Below are 20048 nucleotides of genomic sequence, written 5' to 3'. Positions count from 1 at the left end.
GAACGATGAATTAATCTTTATATCCCAGACAGTAGGTGCTCAGTATATATTTATTGAATAGAGATCGTGAAATACTACATTTACCATGGATTAGGATGCTTAACCAGAGCATGGAGCCTATTTAGATGTCAGCTCTATAACTAAAATTATTAGCTAGGTAGACACTTAAGTTATAGTAGTACTTATCTCTGGAAGGGAAATGTTCATTGTATCAGTGGTAAAGGGGTTTTTTAGCTTTATTTTCCCCAAAGATGCATCACTCATGTAATTTAAACAAGTACAAATTTTATTTATTTTCTAAAAATATTTTTATTGTTTTCAGAGAGGAAGGGAGAGGGAGAAATAGAAACATCAATGATGAGAATCATTGATCAGCTGGCTCCTGTGCGGCCCCTACTGGGGATCAAACCTGCAACCCAGGCATGCGCCCTTGACTGGAATCGAACCCAGGACCCTCAGTCCACAGGCCGACGCTCTATCCAGAGCTAAAACAGCTAGGGTGAAATGAGTACAAATTTTAAAACAATTAGAGGTTTTGAAAGTAACAGCAAGAAAAGAGAGCAGGATTTTCAATCTGAAGGCAAAGGGAGAACAATTTTTACAAAGTAGATTAATAAGAAATGGATTTAAATGCAATATGAGACTTGGTGCCTACAACGACTTAGAATAGAAATGGGGTATTCTGGGGTTAATAGATTAACATTTCAAAACACTAGATTTTTAAAAAGACATGGTCCTGTCCAATTGAGAGCTAAACCCATGACCTATCATTATTCATTTCAATCCTGTGATCCAATAATGCCTAAAAATTCTTATCGACAACGAAACTTTAACACTAAATTTTTCCTTTAACACTCTTTCCCTCAATGCTGGGAAATTAAAAGGAGCATAAATCAAAACAAAATCCAAATGTTATTAGTATCACTACCAAGTATTTTAACTGGCTTACCTCCCTCTCCCCTTAAGTCTAAGATATCCAATACTGCTTTATTCGATTGTACATAAATTGCAATAAGTAAATTCTGCTTAGATTCAAGGCCATGAGAGATTATACTTACAAACCAGTGAAAAACTCATCCACTTCAGGAAATGTTTGAATATGATTATGTCACACTTGAACATCAATATATCAATTTGATGGCTTATCTAATCATTAGAATGCATCCTTTTGTTTTAGATATTTGTGAGTTTTTCCCATGTACTTACAGGACTTTCACGACATTTTTATGATAGGACTACAGAGCTTTTCCAAAAAGGTATATGAAAGACACTCTTCTAGTACAAAGCCTAAAGCAGCTCTGTATACTATACTTCACATGGTAAGTTCCCTATGTGAGTTTAAAAATATGTGCAAATATCTTTTCCATTTATATTTCAGTGTTACCTAGCTAATATTTACACAATAATTTTGAGCCAGTGGTTTTTACAGGGCAAAACGGATATAAAGGTTTTTTGTTTTTTTTTTATGGCCTTTGCAACTACTTCCCCAAATACTAGATAATATTCTGAACAAACATGCCACTGAAGAAATTTAACATTCAACTTGCTGGTTTTAATCTCCAAAAGTGAATATAATTTTACTGTAAAAGTTCTATCAATAAAAACATGAAAAATTCTGCATTCTCCCAAATGTGTCATCATTAGGTAAAAACTCATTTAGTCAAAATAGTATTTATGCTTCCATTTTATTGTTTTTAAGAATTAAACTGCCACCTCAGTAGTCTTAAGAGCAATATAATGAAACATACATACATTTAATTTAGAACTATGTCCATTATAGTTTCAAAGGCTTCCCTGAAATAAAGCTGGAATTCACATCTTTTTTCTTTAAGGAAAGAAATACTAACAGTAATTTTGTTATCCTTCTACTACCCCCCTCCCCCAACCCCCCCGTTCAAACAATAACTGGATGAATTCAAGTCTAACACATTTAAAATTTGTCTGCTAGGACACATTAATCTGATCTGCCTCCCTGCATAACATATTTCTTAAACCTAACTGAAAATAAATCACTTTTAAATGCCTATGAGAATTCTTAACATGTGTACTTTTATCATGATACTAATTTTTTTGTCCAGTACATAGGCTAAGTGGTTTCATAAACCACATTCAACTCTAGCGAATTTCAATAAAAACAGAAGACTTCTTCATAAATAATTGAGCTCTCAAAAATTTGGATATTCTCTTATTACATGAAACAAATAGTATAGGATCTTTAACGGCTAGTAAATAGAGGCATGAAAGGGAATCAAGTTTGCACCAGTCCAAGTACCTACAGTAATATGATAGAAGCACTTCCCACCAACTTTTCACACTATTTCACTCCCATGCTTCTAATAACAAAATTTTCTCACTAGAAATATTACATTAACATTGGATTCTCTAATTGATAGGTGTGGAAAGTCAGTTAAAAGAAAGTGTATTCATTATTTTCAACTGGTCATGGTTGAAATGGCCATTTGTATTATTTCTAACTTTAACTCTTAAGTTCATAGATGACTTTGCATCTGATTATCCAAAATGAGAAACTGTTTTGCCTGTATCTGACAGAATTAAGTGGTAAATAGCAATCAGTTCACCCTTTGTCAAAAAGAAATGTTCTAAATGTATATACTACAAACTATTCAATAAATGATATCTGCACACTACATATTTCATGTTTATATTATGCACCATTTTAGGGGGAAGGAAATACTTCACAGGGGTTTACTCAAAGGATATATAATGATATATCCTAAGAATAATGAAGTGTACATGAGTTCTGTAGAAACTGAGTGGTTATCTTAGCTGGACTATAACAAGCCCCTAAAATGCAAAGGCTGACTCTAAAGGCACCTTATAAAGCACTGAAATTCACAATTTAGTTCTTCTTTTTCTCCAATAAAAAATCATCTGGTAGTCTTCACTGTTGACTCCATGCTAAAATATCCCAAGTTTTAGACCACTTAATCAATAAAAGAAAAAGGAAATCATTAATAGTTTTTAAATTTCAAGTTAGAGAAAGAAATCTTATCACACAGTAATGAAACCTGAGCAATGCAAGTTTGTAACTACAAGAATGTCCTTCATTAATACAGTATTCAAATTCCTCCATGGCATTCAAATTGTGATTGAAACCCCAATAAACAAGACCACACTTAAGCACAGGATCAAACTAACATGAACTGAGGAATTACATAAAGCCTATTCAACCCTAAATATTTAAAGACAATGAGCAGAGTAGAACACCCTTCATCTAAACAATACCATTTAAACAGTTATATAATGTTACTTAAGATTAAAAAGTGTGGTGAATTATGTGATTCCAACCATTCAGTAAAAAGCATTAATGAATAACAGCATCCCCTAACAGTTTGGAGACTGTAGTCAGTTACTTTGGCCATATCTTTCCAAATAATTAGTAATGCCTTTAATATTTCAAACATAAATATATCTCAATACTGGAATTTCAACATATTTTGGAGCTCCTGACCTGCCTAAAATGAAAAGGCATCCAAGTGAAGTGCATTATATACTTAATAAACCTCAAAATTTCAGTGCCTAAAATGTGAAGCAATTCTCTATCATTTAACAGTCTGCCTTACAGTAAATTCTAGTAGATTTTTACTTTTAGGATTTTATTGTAACTTTGGGAAATTAGTGGTAAAACATATGGTTTTAAAAAACAGTATGTGGTTGCACTTAAATTCACATAAAAATAGCATTTTTACAACCATATTGAAATTTAATCCTTTTACACAGGTTAACAAAATGTGTCACAAGAAAAACGAAACTGGGTTTAACAAAAGCAACACCTTTTAAAGTGGAATAAAAATTTTCCATTTTTTTTTTACAAATGGTCACCTGTGGGTCAATTTACCACACTAGGGGAACAAAGTTGTTAAAATATAGTTGTGCTCCACTGAGCCACTTATCTGCACTACAGTATAGTACTTGAAATCAATCCTAAGGTGAAGATTTAAAACCATTTTAAGAGATAAGACCCTAAGTGTTTTATAGCCACCTCAGGAAGAGGTGTTTTTCCTTCCCAGAACAGTCAAAGCTTAATTAAAAGATTGACTACACATTTTTTCATATCTTCAGTTCAAAATACTCTTATCATTGATAATATGGTCTATATCTTGTCTGATCTGGATGATGTGGTCCAGGAAGTGGGGTTTGAGAAGGTGGACCCTGCATTCGTGGAGGAGGAGGTGGCCCTCTTGGTGCAGGCCATATACCAGGACTCATTCCTCCTGGTTGTGTAAATGGAGGGCTCAGAGTTCCTTGATCTTCAGTGAACTGGGGTAAAGAGTTAGGATTATAATGATGAGGAGGGGGTGCAGTAACAGGTGGACCACCATGTTGAGGTGGGGGAGGTCCTGGAGGAGGATGATTCATATAAGGTGGCATCTGGGCAATGATATGTCCAGGGGGAGGGGTGATTGGTGGTGGAGCAGAGGTCATTGGAGGAGGAGGAGCTTGGCTATAAACCAAGTGAGGAGTACCTGCAGCCTGGGGAGGATGTGGCATTGGATGGCTTATTGGTGGTGGAGGAGGTGGGGGTGGTGCATAATGTTGCTGTGGAGGCATAATATGATGAGGGTGCGATACCACTGGTTGACCCTGATATTCAGGATGATGGTGAGCAGGTGCTGGGGCAGGAGGTGGTGGTTCTCTAGCACCTGAATTTGAGTCATCCTGAATAGGGACAGTTATTAAATTGCTGTGTTTTCTTGTTGAAATACGAAAGGTTTCCTGACTGACCGAACGAGGTGGAGGTGGAGCCATGGACAATTCTGCTGGAGGAGCACGAATATCCTCATGTGGCTGATTATAGTGCTCATGTGAAACATGTTGCAAAGGAGGTGGTGGCATCATGATGTGCTGCTTTGGCGGAATATGGCTCATACTATGGTGCTTGTCTGGCGGCATTATAAAACGATCAGGGATTTCAGCTGGTGGTGGGGCAATAGGAGGATGAACATTTTCAAGTGAAGCTCGGGTAACAGGTTTTCCAGCTCTCATATGGCGGTGGTTGATATGAGCCTGTAAGTCTCTCTGAGACAAATACGTTCTCTTGCACCCTTGAACAATGCTACACATGAAGAGAGAACCACGTGTACACTGCTCAATTCGCTGCACAGGATCACTACACCTAAATTAGAAGAAGAAAAAAACTGATTTACTAAAACAGACTTTAAAAATAATGCACTTAATTTCAAAGACATGCTTTATTTTTTAAATTTATGGGAAACTTGCAAAAGTTCACAATTAAAAATTATACTGTAAGTGAACCTTTAACCTTTCCCACTTTGTTTTTTGTTCACTATTAAGCATCAGCATTTCTATCAACTTCAGAACTCTCAATACAAAACTGAAAGTGTATCAAATAGAATATGTTTTAAGAAAAGACCTTATTCTGCCCAAGACCTAGAATTTACCTGATTTTCTCTAACAAGTCTATGCTTTCTATCCACTTACCAAAAAAAAAAGGGGGGGGGAGGGGGGGACCAAACCAAATGTCATAATCATAGATTCAAACTTGTACTATATTTACTGAGCAACAAGAATTTGCTGAGGAAATAATACTAAGTGGAAGACACTAAGTAGGAGATGCTACAAGGACTACAAAAACAAGTAAGATCATCTTAATTATCTGGGTTCTTAACATTAAACAACACAAAATTTAAATTCAAACCCTGGCTATCAAGTCTCTTAAGGAAGGGATCTTTCTGGATGGTCAAATTTACTACTAAAAAGTTATTACATACTCCTGCCTTTCTAAATTGTAAGCACTAATTTAAACTCAGTATTTTAACAACTCAGGGTCAAAATTATAACTATTCTTCATTCTCTATATTTAACCCACTCTTGCCTTTAGTGTCTTCTGAAATAGTGGAGAGAGGACTAAACTAGGAATCAGAAGAATTAGGATCTGGTACTGGCTCTGTAATTTTGGAGAAGTCATTTAATGTCTGTTTCTTCATCTATAAAATGGGTTAAAGCAGTGGTCGGCAAACTGCGGCTCTGTTGACTAATGAGTTTGCCGACCACTGGGTTAAAGCATCTATTCTACCTAACTCAATGTTTTTATATCTACTTAGTCTGAGATATCCTTAAGATCAATGGAACAATGAAAATGACAGTATTTAATCACTGAACACTATATATGTATAACTATAAGGTATTATCATTGAATATGTATGCCAGGTAATTTGACACTATTAAATGGCTTTATATTCTTGATTTTTGAGTTGAGTCTATATTTCCATACTTGCTGTAAGGCTAGCACTCCTTCTTGAAACTAATAGGCTTCCTTTTAATGGTCTTTTGACACACTTCTCAGATCTGGGTCTGTTAATCTAGATAGGCTTATGTTCTAAGTAGCAAAGGATCAACCGGTGAGGAGCTTACTGGAGTTACATTATGCACTTTTAGTTGTATAATTCTTCTGAATTATAATTCTAGGGAAGAAATATTCTTTACACTCATATTACAGATTCACAATCTGTGACTTTAAAGAGCTAAATAAAAACATGCCAAGAAAATCAGTTTTAATGACTTGTCAATGAATCATCCTCTCTCTCTCAGTGATGCCAAACTTCCTACACCACAAAAGGAAATCATCCCTTACAACTGTCCAGGGCTTTGCTATCAACCAAAAAAAGTGTAACTCTTAGGACAGCTTCTGACACATTTAGAAGGAATCTAGGACAAAGAAGTTTCTCTCAAAGCTTTCCTCAATTCCTCAAAGCCTTCTATCAGGATTCCATATTAATATCAAATTCCTAATTTAATCTGGATCCTTCAACACCATTCCAATATAGATCAGTATGAACCAATACCTCTAGCTCTTCATAACTTAGATCTGAGTCTATGTCATGATGGTGTTCTAAGATACACTCAAGACAAAATAACCAGATTTGAAAGTAATAAATAAGAGCTTATATTTACATATGTACTTACTATATGCTAGGTACCATATATATACTCACTTAATTCTAATAATAATCCAAGGATGCAAATACTATTATTAGCTCTATTTTATAGATAAAGAAACAGTCTATATCACATAGCTAACAAAAGGTAGAAAAGGAATTTGAACCCAAGAATTCTAATTCCAAAGTCTTTGCTACTCTCAATTGCTACTATGCAATACTACCTCTCTAGTGTCCCATCAAAACAATAAAATAACTATTTTTGGCTTATAACAAATTTTGTGATGACAAATCTATTTTGTCATTTTGGCCAATCTGAATTAATTGATAACAGCTACCTAGCCCTATCCTAAGGAGAAGGCTAAGGCCAACTCTGAGCTCACAGAGAAAGAGTAGCCAACTGACATGCTGCCGCTGACCTTTAATTAAGATTATAAATTTACAGCACAAGCTTTATTATTTAAAAATTTAATGATAATCTTACCCTGGACACATCTTATCTCCCTTTTTTTCATGTAAAATAGCACAGTCATAGCAAAAAACATGCTTGCATGGAATCTGTAAACAGAGATATAGTGACACATTTTAGAACAAAATTAAAATATTTTTTAAAATAACAGTAAGAACAGTAACCTAAACATAGACATTTGAGAACTGTTTGTTAAAATGAGCATTTATTAAGTACTAATTATACAAAAGCAATAGCCTTTTTCAGTCACAAGTCCTTTGAGAATGTGATGAAAACTCTGGCCCAATAAATGTATACATGCACATTCACTTATCCTTTTGCACTCGGATGTCGTGTGTGACTTGACACGGTTAGCATTAGAATAAAGGAATCGAGAAAAAAGCAAGCGAGTGCAAAGGGTTAAACTTCCTGAAGGTATAAACCCTCTAAATTTCATCATGGTCCCTATGGGTTAAAAGCTCCTGAAAAGTAATGTAACCATGTTTTATCTTATCCTGTTCCTCCTGAAACTATTCCAAAGCACTAAGATAACAAATATCTCCTACATTTAACATAAGCAGCAGTTTTTCCTGTTAGCCTTACTATAATCTATAATAAAAGGGTAATATGCTAATTAGACCGGACGTCATTCCTGACAAAGCCGGGGCTGGAGGGAAGCCAGCCTGGACCCCGGGTGCCTGGGGGTGGCCCGAGGGAAGCCTGGGTCCCAGGTGCCGGGGGAAGGAAGGCCTACTCTTGCACGAATTTTTGTGCATCAGGCCTCTAGTAAACTTATAAAAATCTAAAAATAAATCAGGATGTAGAAAAACAATGTTAGGCCATTTTAAAACTCACAGCCCATTATGGTTATTTAGCTATGTCATACAGCAAAGCAACAGTTCACAATCAATGCTCTCTACCATCACAAATATATTATTGAATTCAATTTTTCTTTTCCTGAACACAAATGTAAAACTACCTTTTTAAAAAGGAGAATATGCCAAAAATACTATAAAATTACAATCAGGGTTATAACTTATTTTAATTATTAGAATTAAATTCTCAGAAATAAAAATATAATTGATTCAGTTTTACATTAAAAATTATAGCCTTCCAAAATAAGTAACTGATTTTATTGTACCAAGAAAAATAAAAGCATTTTTCCTTAATAAACAGAATAAATATAAACTAACAGGTATCAAACAGGCCAAAAAAATTATTTCGTTTTCAGAAGTTAGTTCCCTTAATTAGTACTTTACAAGCAATTCTAGAGTTGGTCAAGGTAATTATATTAAAATGCATTATTATCCCAAAATTTCCCTTAGCTATATCACTTTTTAAAAAATTATTTTATTTTATTGATTTTAGAAAGTGAGGAAAAGAAAAGGAGGTAGTGGGAGGGGGCGTGAGGCAGGGGGGAGAAAGAAAGAGAAGAGGAGGAAGAAGAGAAAAATATCGATTTGTTGTTCCACTTATTTATGCATTCATTGGTTGTTTCTTGTATGTGCCCTGACCAGACTGGGTATCGAACCCACAACCTTGGCGTATCAGGACAACGCTCTAACCAACTGAGCTACCCAGCCAGAACCTCACATTTATTTTAAATGTCACAAACTTGTTATTAAACAGCGAAAAACCGATCTACTTAAATTTCAGAATCTTACCTCTACAAAAATGTTCACATTTATAAAATAGAATTCAATTTAATTATACTTACCATTCGCCCATAGATCTTAATAGGCAATCCACATTTGTCACAGAAATGAACTGGGGTATCATCCTTTTCACCTAGGATGTTTATCTGTTGAAATGATATAATTATAATTTCCTTTTTAAGCATTTCTTAAAAAATCATACCTATAATTTACACAATGAATTGAAATTTTATAAATGTTGTTAAGACAATTAGAAATAAAAGTTTCTTGATATCCTCACATATTCCGCACTAATGGCTGTGCTACCAGTTTTTTGTTGTTTCTTTTTTCTTAGTGTTAACGTGTGTTTTTTTATTTTACTTGACTTTAGTAAAAAATGTTTCAAATTATTTTTGGAAATGGTGGAAATAGGACATTAATAAATAAATTGTGTGTGCTGAAAGACACAGCTATAATAAAAGTTCATGCCATTCTTTATGTACCCTCCATTGCTCTAATAAAATAGTTAAAGTATCTTATTGCTCTAATAAATGCTTTTATTTTGGTCATACCTGAAAGTCCCAAAAAAGGTGTCCAGGAAATCTTCGTTGATTTCCAAATAGTTCACCCCCTTTACAGTCATACCGTTCTTTTTCATTATAATCAAATCCTTCTGAGAAAAGAAAGGGTTATTTATTAACTTTTCATATCTCAAAATTTCATTACAAGGTAAAATAGGCCTGTTCCCTGATTCTTTTCAAAGCTCTTCTATGAACAAGATAATCAAGACTAGTTTCAACATCTGCTAGAAATTATCTTAGTGATCACGCAGTCCAACTCTCTTACTTCATAATAGAAAATATTGTATTAAGGGGACTGTAACAACACAGAGAAGGTAAGTGGCAGAGCTAGGAACAGACCTCAGATCTCTTCATTCCCATTCAAGTGCTCTTATTACTGACCCAACTATTTCTAGTATAAAACTTTACTAATTACTGTCATCATGTTTATCACACAAATTTTCAAGATATACTAGTATATCATTTACTTTGATCCACTACAAAAGTATCATGCTACAAGAGGATAAAAGGATATAATGAAACACAAAAAATTCTGCAAATTTTCTTCTTATGACTTAGTAAATTAGGTATCTTCCTTCTTCAGCCTTAAACTGAGCCTGATTTTAGAAACATCAACATATCGATACCTCATCCTTCAAATTAAAACCACTCCTTAATCACTCAAACAGAAAAAGCCATATCATATCTATTCACAAGTATACTCTCCAATACTGCATAGCAATATGAAGATTGCATGAATTCAATTTTTCTGACCTATTGAAAAGGTTGATGGTAATCCTCTCATCTCATACAGAAGAACCAAATGAACAGTCTGATAGGGATTCTAGGTAGAATCCAATTAACTAAAGTAAAACTAAGAAGACAAATCTATCCCTCCAAAGTGCTAGGCTTCTCACAACTCTTTTGGCCCTAGAACTGGTAAATATAGAAACACAAGTTTTTAACTTTACCCATATGGCTAAATTACAGCACCTGTATACAAACACACAAGGACAAACCAGGATAGGACAGACAGATGGACACAGAGCGATGCAAAAAATGTTTAAAGCTAATATAGACACTCCAGTGTACTGCTATCTAATTATTTCCAACCAAATGTAAAGTTCAAAGAGTGTCCCTGAAAGTTACAACTGAGTAAACTTAGGCTCTTATATGGCTCATTTATACCTTATAAAAACCAGTGTCATCTAAAACTCAAAATAAAAAAATCAATTTTTCTTATTTATCTAAAACTCAAAAAATTGAGAACAACAGCCAATGAAATTAGGAGTACATTATCATTTTTCAGAGTAGTTTAACCGACACTGCCATCTATCATTAAATCATATATATATTTGCATATTTGTACCATACTGGCACCCAAAACTCCATATTTTGAACAATGCCTGGGAGGGCGTGCGTGGGGGGAGGGGGGGGGGAAATGAACAATTTTTACCCCAAATAGGTGAATCGAATGTATCCAAAAATTATCTTCAGCCTCAGTTTGCTCTATTAAGAGAGAGACTGGTAATGGTAGTTCCCCCTAAAAAAGGATGTGGGCTTGGGTGGAGAGGGAAAGATGAAGGGATACCTGAGAGGAAAAGTGTAGAAGGGCGATTTTAGCTTTTTTGTATTGTTTGGATTACAAGATATGTACATTACTGTGTAGTTTTAAAAAAAACAAAAAGGCCAAAGGGGAAGAATCTAGTTACTGATAATGTAGCAGCAGCCCTAAGTTCTACTACCACGATTTATAACATTTGACTTCAAATACTTGTTCAGATAGGAAGAGAAATTCTATAATAAAGGGAACCATAATATAAGGCACAATTAAAACAATTTGATTCTAAAAAAGGTATATAGACAGATGTCTAGAATAGAAAATCTAGAAATAGATACAAATACTAATAGAAATTTAACATACTATGGTAACAGTGGGATTCCAATTCAACAAGACAGATTTTTTAATAGTTGGGACACATAGCTGGCTGTTTTATAGAGAAAATAAATAAACCCAGGTTCCACTTTTTTATTTTAAGTAACAAAATACATATCATCCATAATATTCCAAAGCAGAGGTCAACAAACTTTCTGTAAAATTCCATATAAGTAAACACTTATTTATGCAATTACTCAGCTATGCCAATATACTGTGAAAGCAGCCGTAAACAATACCTAAATGAATGGGCTTAGCTATGTTCCAATAAAACTTTATTTGGCCCACAGGCCATAGTTTGCTGACCCTGTATAAGGGTAAAATGGGAAAACTGTTTTATATTCATGGAATATGGGAAAAGCCTTTCTAAGAAAGTCATAAAACCTAGAAGTCATAACAGAAAAGACTAGATATCTGCTACCTAGAATCTTCTATAACAAAAATCTATATATATAAAAGCCTCAGCAACTGTTCTACCGGTAGCTATGATGTGCAATGACCACCGGGGGCAGATGCTCAACGCAGGAGCTGCTGAATGACAGCAACTTTGCAGAGTATCCTCTCGCACTCCAGGACCCCTCAGGGGATGTCAGACTGCTGTTTTGGCACAATCCCCGCAGGCCTGGCCGAGGGACCCCACCTGCTGGAGGGACTCCCCTCACTCCGTAGATGCCCTTCGAGTCCCGGCACCGTCCCAAGTGCCACCAGCCCGGCCCATCTCGCCCAGTCCCGCCCCACCACCTTCTAATTAATTTACTTTCAATGTGCAGGAATCCATGCACCAGGCTTCTAGTTTTATATATAAAATTCAAGACAGATGGGGAATATACGTAATATAGACAAAGGGCCAATTTTATTAATTTACAATGAACTCATAAAAATCAAGAGAAAGGCAACCAAACAGAAAATGAAATTGGAAAAGGATATAAACAGGTAAATCTCCTAGGTAAAAGAAATGACCAATACTATGAAGAGATATACAATCCCACTCATAATTTTAAAAATGCATAAAAAAACAAAATTTTTGAAAGGTTAATAGTATGTACTAATATTGGTGTGTGAAAGTATAAAATGATGTACTGTTTTTGAATAGCCACTTGAAAATATATGTCAAGTTCTAAAATGCACAGTATCCATCAAGTTCTAAAATGCCCAAATCATGCAAAGTTTAAATTCTACAAAGTATATATACTAAGGTATATGTACAAGGATAATTATGGCAACACTGTTTTTAACAGCAAAAATTTGGAAAAATTGTTAAATAAGTTATTGATAAATGAAATATCTAAACCTATTTTGTTAAATGAGGTATATCTGTATGTACTAAGAAGGCAAAATAATGTGAAAAAAGGGGCAGTTCTACATGAAAAAAGTAAATATAAAAATGTTACAGCAGATCAGTTTGGGGGAGACAAGTAATGGGAGAGAATAGTTGTGGGGGGGAAAGAGGGACAATTTTACTTTTAATATTATTTTACTTTTATTTTTATTGTATTATTACTTATTAATTATTGCATTATTTTCCATACGAACCATCATAGACTTACTTTTGCCCACCTGTATTTATAAAGGGACAGAAAAATACAACATGCCACAATGAGACATCAGTAAGACTGAGGAGTGAAGAGAGTATGTAAGATTTTTAAAAGGTATGTATAAACAAGCAAAATCACGTGAATTATTTGGTGGAAATGGATACAACAAAAAGACTTCTTAGTTCAAATTACCTTCATCACCAGGTGGAGCCTTTGCAGGCATTCTGTTTATAGTCCTTGGCGTGCGAGGTGCAGCTTTGGCTTTGTTCCCTTGTTTGGAGATGAGCTTTATAGGAATTCTTCTTCGAACATCAAGACCACCCAATGATCCAGAACTATTAGTGCCTTGTAACTCATTGTCTATGTTAGGGGGAAAAAAGTTGTAATTTCTGTTAGTTTTTCTTTTTGAAGATTATTCTATTACAGGTATTAAAGCGGCATATCCAACATTATCAAGGTTTGAATATCTGGGTTCAGATTTTAAATATTTTGTTATATAAGTTTAAATGCTAATTTTCTCTATTTTGGATAAACCCTTAATAAAATGCTTTTTGAGACATGGAACCTTTCAAAAAGTTGACAAAAGTTATAGAACTCTCCCTAAAAATGTAGACAATAAAATTTTTCATATAATTCCAGAGGAGTTTATAGAAACATAAAACTCTCCATAAGCCCAAGGTAAGAACTTCTGTCTTAAAGTAACTATAAGAGATATTTTAAAAGAAAAAGTAAGAGAAAGGAGAAGGAGAAATAGAAAGAAAAGCTTCCCCGTCTCCATCAAGCATGCAAAGTAGGCACTCAATAAATTTAGTAAACTGAATCTACATCAGGGCAATCAATAAAACTGAAAACACAAAACTAACACTGACAATGGTAAAAGTAAATAATGCATTAAATTGAAGTTTAGTTTAAGGAAGATGATTATTACCTTAAGTGTAAAATGGTTTTTCTAAAACGCATTTGGAAACATAGTAAAAATTGTCATACCATTTACTAGTAGAAAGATGCAATAATGTATCCGCACTGTAACATTTCTATATGTTCACATATGACTCTTATTCTTAATCAGCATTGTAATGGAAAATTAGTTTAGGAAGATGCAAGGTTTCTGCACTTCAACTACATCTAAACAACTGACACTTTCTAAGTGCCTTCTTGTTATTGATTAAGAAATAAATTAACTCATCCCATGAATAACAGTAGCATTATTTCATAGAACTGACTCCATTTGAAAGCTTGAAAGTCACCTTTTCAAGTCTATGACAAGATATTACAATACAAAAATTACCTCTACCTATTAAAGACAGGAAGGGAAATACCACAAAGTAGGAAATGAAAGGGATCCTTAATAATTTAAATATCTTTCATTCTCCTTTCTACTATTACTTACAAAATTCATGGAAAAGGAATTACATGGACAGCTAAAATCTTGAGTTCAGATAAACCCAACTTTCAACACTTCACTAAATGTATTTGAGTTGAATAATGTATTTCATCTGCTTTCACACTAGTTGCTTATTTAAATATAACTACCTACAAGCAATGCAATAGCCAAAAGACAGATGAAATTTTTTTTTTTTTGCTCAAAGGTATTCCTAATTTTCCAATAATTAAAAAGCAAGTTGTAGACAGAGAGTTAACAGTTCAAATTTTCCCTTCAGATATTAAAAGGACTCTTAATGGTTTTACCTTGGTGAATGATCAAAATACCAACATTCCAAGTCCTTTTTACATAATCACCCTGAACACTTGAAGTCACTACTGATACTTGCTTAGTCTACCAATACTTTCAAGAGCCTGCTGCCTCTTTAATATATCACTGCCTGCTCATTCTGGATCTGTCTTGGGTTTTTTGGTTTATTAAGAATCAGAACAGACAGCACAATTTCCTTTTGAATATAACTAAAAACACAAAGCCCATAATAGCAAAAGTCTTTGGATATTACAAAGAAAGTGAGAACTAAGGATATAACTGGCCATTTAAGGTAAATCTACTTTAACAAAGAATAACAATTTTATATTATATAGTTTTTTAAGTATATTTAGAATTTTAAAGGGACCAAGAAATATTTTACAAAATTTAGGCTACACTTACAACTAAGTGCTAATTCTTAGAATGAGCAAAGAATGAATCAAGTGTTAACTACAAGTTTCTTAGAGTAATTTTTCCAGCAAAATTCTATTAGGGCACCACAGGGTAGCCTTCATTATGTTTGACTTTTTTAGCATGATCATAAAAATCTCATTTCTGTATAACATTCGAGGGTTTCATCCATTTCAAGGGCATCTCTCAATCCTTTATTATTAAAATCATTCTTCTGAGATGTCTATCATATCATAATGTCTTCAATTAATTGGCTAACAGGCATTTCCTCACTTGCCAATGATTTTATTTGTAACTCAAATAGTTTATGAATTTCATGAAAACCTGATTCTTTTGTAAGCTTTGTAATCACAATCTATATAAGCATTTGATACTGCTGCCTGATATGAAACATCAAGGATATAACAATATTAACTATGATACTGCTGCCTGATATGAAACATCAAGGATATAACAATATTAACTAAAGGAATAGAAAAGAAGCTAGTGTTAAGCAGCAGGGATTATCTAGTAGGAACTAATTTTTTTAAGTGGTCAGCTCATCGGTGAATATTTTCGTGTTAGGATGACATTCACTTTCTTAGGCAACTTTTTCATTTAGGAGAATTAGGATACCAAATAATCAGTACACACCCACCCATATTATAACTTAACACAATATTCTCTAAACTGTGGATGGGGTTTGACTTCCATTTCTAGTAATAGGCTCAAATGAGAAATATTTTGCTAACATTAGATGTTTACTACTCTAACATCAAGATTCCAGACTTTCAATTCTATATTTCCAAACTAGTATGAGAGTTCCTTAGAGCCTGGGGTCTAGGACCTCGTCTCTTCTGTATTCTCTTTCCTTAAGTAATCTTGTCCATCCTCATATCTTAAAATATCAACTATGCAGTACAAGTCCCAAATATGTGCTTTTCAGCTCAAATCTTTCTTTTTACATCTCCCCTTGCATGACTCTCAATGTATATCTCTTATTTAGCAGTCCAAAATCTTGTTCCCAAATTCCCATGAATCACCTCTACCCCTTAAAAAAGTTTGTTTTTCTCCCAAGTTTTTCCCAACTCAAACCAAAAACATAGGTCTCTCTCCTTTCTCTCACATATATCCAAACCAATCCATCAGTACGTGTTTAAGTACTATCACCGAAATATTTATTGAATCTACCCATTTCCATTTTTACTAAACAGAGCCACCTTTACTAAACCAAGCCTCCCTTCTAGTTTGCTGCAATCAACTCCTAACCTGTCTATCTTCTATTATTCTTACCTCCCTCTCTTATACCATTCTCCATAGAGCCTATTATATTTTTAAAAGATTATGTTTCTCCTCGCTTCTGTTCAATGGCTTCATATTGCACTTAAAATTCAAATCTTTGCAATGGCCTTCAAAGTCTTGCACAGCCTGACTCCTCCCCTCCTTTCCCATCTCAGCCTAGAACTCTTTCCCTCTTGCTAATAGCTAAGTTGCAGCCAACTGGTCTTCTCTATTTTTTTCCTATTTGTCTTTGTACTTGCTTTCCTCCACAGATTTATTCCACAGCTGGCTTCGTCTCACCCCTCAGATCTGAAATTATAAATGTAACCCTTACAGAAAATACCTTCCCTGACCACCCTGTCTGAAGGGCCTTCCCAGTTAGTCTTTACTACAGCATCCGTTTATTGTCTTCAAAGAACTTATGATCTGTAAATTGGGGATCTTTAAAATTTGTGTCTCCCCCAATAGAATGTAATCTCTATGACAGCAATACCTTACTCCGTCTTGTTTACCATTCTATCATCCCATCCCCAGGCCTACAGGTATCTGGCATATAAATATATTTGTTTGGTCATTGAAGACATCCCAACCAACACTTAGTACAGGGAAAAGCCCATTTTCCCTCCTTGCCATATGGCTGACACAACTATATGGAGCACTTTTTAACTCCAAACCAAAAGCCACAAGGAAGCAAAAGCCAAAAAAAAACACACATAACGAAGAGTGGAACCATTACTTGGAGAAAGGGATGTGAATGTCTTGATTTTAAGCTCTCCTTTGTAAATGTACCCAAATGATGAGTAAGGACCACAGCCGACGCACGGAGCGTGCTTTGGGTTTAGGTGGAAAAGCTGATCCGAGTATCATTCCGAAAGCCACATCCCATTCCCTTCTCCCACCTCTAGTCCACGAAGGACCGGAGATGCAGTTAACGACCGGCGGAGACCACGGGAGCAGCCGCCCAAAGCGGACCGAGACAGCAGGAAGTCTCCAAGCCTCTCGCGCATCGGCTCCCCAGCAGACCAAGGCTTCCCCGACTCCGAGATTGGAATCTACCCGCCAGTCCCCAGAATGCAAGGCAGAGCACCCAGCGCTCTCTCCTCCCCACAGGGCCCGCGCCGCCCGCACTTCGGGCTCGGAGCTCAGCAGAGCCAGACAAGAGGCGGCTACTGCCGGCACCGAGGCTGTGGGTACCACACCGGAGAGTAGGCCGGGAAGCAGCAGGCGCTCGCCGGGCACGGGGAGGGTTCTGTGAGATTCCTTTCTCACCGCCACACCCCAGGGCTGTAGGGCGAGCACAACGCCCCTGTGCCCGCTAGGCGACCAGTCCCAGGCCGGCCAAGGGGGCTTGGTACCGGGACCCCTCACTGCCTCCGCCTCCTTACCAGTGTGATCCATGATTCGGCTCGCAGAGCACAGTGGGAGCGGAAGTCAACCGCGCCGGAGTCGCAGGGAGCGCGTGCGCTCTACCTTCCGGAGCCCAGGGAGGCGGAAGTGCGACCTGGTGGCCCCGGCCTCGGCTTCCGAGGGCTACGTTCTCTCGCGTGCGCTACCCAACTCCGGTGAGGGAGTCAGGCATAGTTCAGGCGAGGAAGAGCGAGCGGAGTACGCGAAGAGCTTCGAGGTTGAGGTTGCTAGGGCTCCTGCTCACGGGCTTCGAGGGAAAGTAGCCTTGAACTGTGGGAAGGAGGCCGACGGGAACCGGGGTAGGGGGAGAGCGGGAGTAGCCGGTGAAAGGCGCTCGCGGCAGGTAAGGCGGAAGCCCGCCTCCGCGGTGCGTTGCATTCTGGGACTTCGAGTACGCCGGAGCCCTTGAGCCAGCCAGGCCCACTGCGCAGGCTCGGCCGTTGGGCTGGCCCCACCCCGCGGGCGGAGCAACGGTTTGGAATCCCCCGGGGTCGCTGAGCGCCCGGCTCCTCCCCCCGGTCCGGGAAAAGTGTAAACACGCGCGCTTGGGAAGGTGTCCTCCGCGGGGAGGTCGTTGCCCAGAGGATGGCTGAGCTGTGTGGGGCGCCCAGCTTAGAGAGCAGGGCTCCAGGCTTATTGTCTACAGGTCGCTTTGTCGGGAGAAGCTTGCACAGGCCCGGTTCCCACCTCTTAAGTTTCTAACCATTGCAGCCCATTGATAACGCTCGCCTAGCGTTCCAGTTCCAGCGGAAAGACGCTCGCGCCGCTAGGAAGCCCCAGCGCGCGTCTCCCAAGGGCTGGACGCAGGCTGGGGCCAGAGGCGCGGGCAGCGCTGCCGCCGGGAGGGGACCCCCCGCCGTCAGTGCGGAGGGGCTGACGGGGCGGACAGACGCCGGGTGAGTGGGGGGAGCGTTTAGGGCTGGCGGGAAGGGAGAGGTTAAAAAAAGGGAAAGGCCTAAAAATGAGGAAGAGAGAGTTACCACAACTGGCAGTACCTAGTTCCAGTTCTTGGTCCCAGGGGTTTATGGCTGCTGCCGCTTTCATCTTTCTCGGCCCAAAACAAAGGGAAGTGCCAAAGAGGGGTGGCTCCCGGGGAACTTCAACGCAGCCTCCACCTCGCGGACCTGGCTCACTTGTGCCCACTCCCTTCTCCAACCCTTTACACTTGATGCCCGTGAATGAATAGAAAGGAGCACAATTAGTGGAAAACACAAGCTGGGGAGTCTAGGGATTTGGGTTCTATTCTTGTCCTCCCTTGGTGACGACATCATTCCTGGGTTGTTCACGCTTTCGGTGCCAGACTTCCCAGAGAAATAAGAGATGATATTGACCTCTTTACAGAAATGTTTTTCGTGGCAGAGAATTCCGAATAGCGTATGGGCAGCAATGTGCTCTATCTGTATAGGTAACTCAGTAACAGTCTTCAATAATACGATCATCAGTACTATCCGTGTTCTGTTACTCGGTTTCACTGGGATCTTTTAAAAGACACGCCCATTCTGTCTGCAGCTTTATAAACAAGTTATTAAGTACATTCACACTAAGGGCAATTATGAATCAAAGTTACCTCTGCCTCAAGGTAACTTTTAAAATGTAAATTTATGAATTACTACGTGGTTTACAAGATGCTTTCAATTGCTGGGCTTGTTTTTTGTTTTGGAGATTATACAGTACTGATGTGATCAGACATTTCACCAATTTGGGGTATGAAAGAAGGTAGTTTTCACCCTGAAAGAGCTCTTTTTATTTTTCCTATTCTCAATTTTAGCCTATGGGCCATGCTTCAGATTGATGCAAATCCAGGTTCTGAATAATATCAGTGTCCACTGATGCTAATATTTAAAGAATTACAATGAAAAAGAACCTTCAAACTGCATTTTACATAATAAGTAAATCAGAAGTTTTGTCAGCGTTGTATGGTCCATCAAGTTATGAAAATTTACTGAGAGAAGACTCACTTATTTTAGATTCCCTGTAGATAAAATGTTAGATAAACATTTGTTGACTTATTTGATTTGGCATCTGTTGTTTTCATGCATTGCTTTAGCATCTGTGCTTTATATTCATTTCTCCCTTAATCCTAATTGCCTCACTTACCAGTGCAGTAATAGTGTGACAAATTATTCTCTTTACCTAAATTGATAAGTGAAACTATACACAGACTTATATTTTACTACCACACTCTGGTATCTGTTGTTGATGACCTGCATGCTATAATCAGTCCCAGTTGCTTTATTGAAAGTT

The 20048-nt window shown here is 37.2% G+C and overlaps 1 protein-coding gene across 2 annotated transcripts; it reads right to left on the bottom strand.

Annotated features, from left to right (window-relative positions):
• Positions 1-323: 323 nt before the first annotated feature.
• On the bottom strand, positions 324-19438 carry CBLL1 (Cbl proto-oncogene like 1). Of its 2 annotated transcripts, none has more exons than XM_079785767.1 (6): positions 17783-19438; positions 13226-13393; positions 9575-9672; positions 9086-9169; positions 7405-7478; positions 324-5137 (listed from the first exon to the last, which is right to left on the bottom strand). In XM_079785767.1, exons 1-6 carry the CDS (start codon positions 17793-17795, stop codon positions 4099-4101), a joined length of 1476 nt encoding a protein of 491 aa, XP_079641893.1. In that variant the 5' UTR covers positions 17796-19438; the 3' UTR covers positions 324-4098. The 2 variants fall into 2 exon arrangements, with proteins under 2 accessions (XP_079641893.1, XP_079641892.1); XM_079785766.1 differs by having other exon boundaries at positions 9575-9675; positions 17783-19428.
• Between the last annotated feature and the right edge of the window lie 610 nt (positions 19439-20048).

This window comes from Cnephaeus nilssonii (assembly GCF_951640355.1).
Source record: "Cnephaeus nilssonii genome assembly, chromosome: 12".
Taxonomy (NCBI): domain Eukaryota; kingdom Metazoa; phylum Chordata; class Mammalia; order Chiroptera; family Vespertilionidae; genus Cnephaeus; species Cnephaeus nilssonii.
Note: the sequence above shows the minus strand (reverse complement) of the source record. Positions and strands in the feature narration are given on the sequence as shown.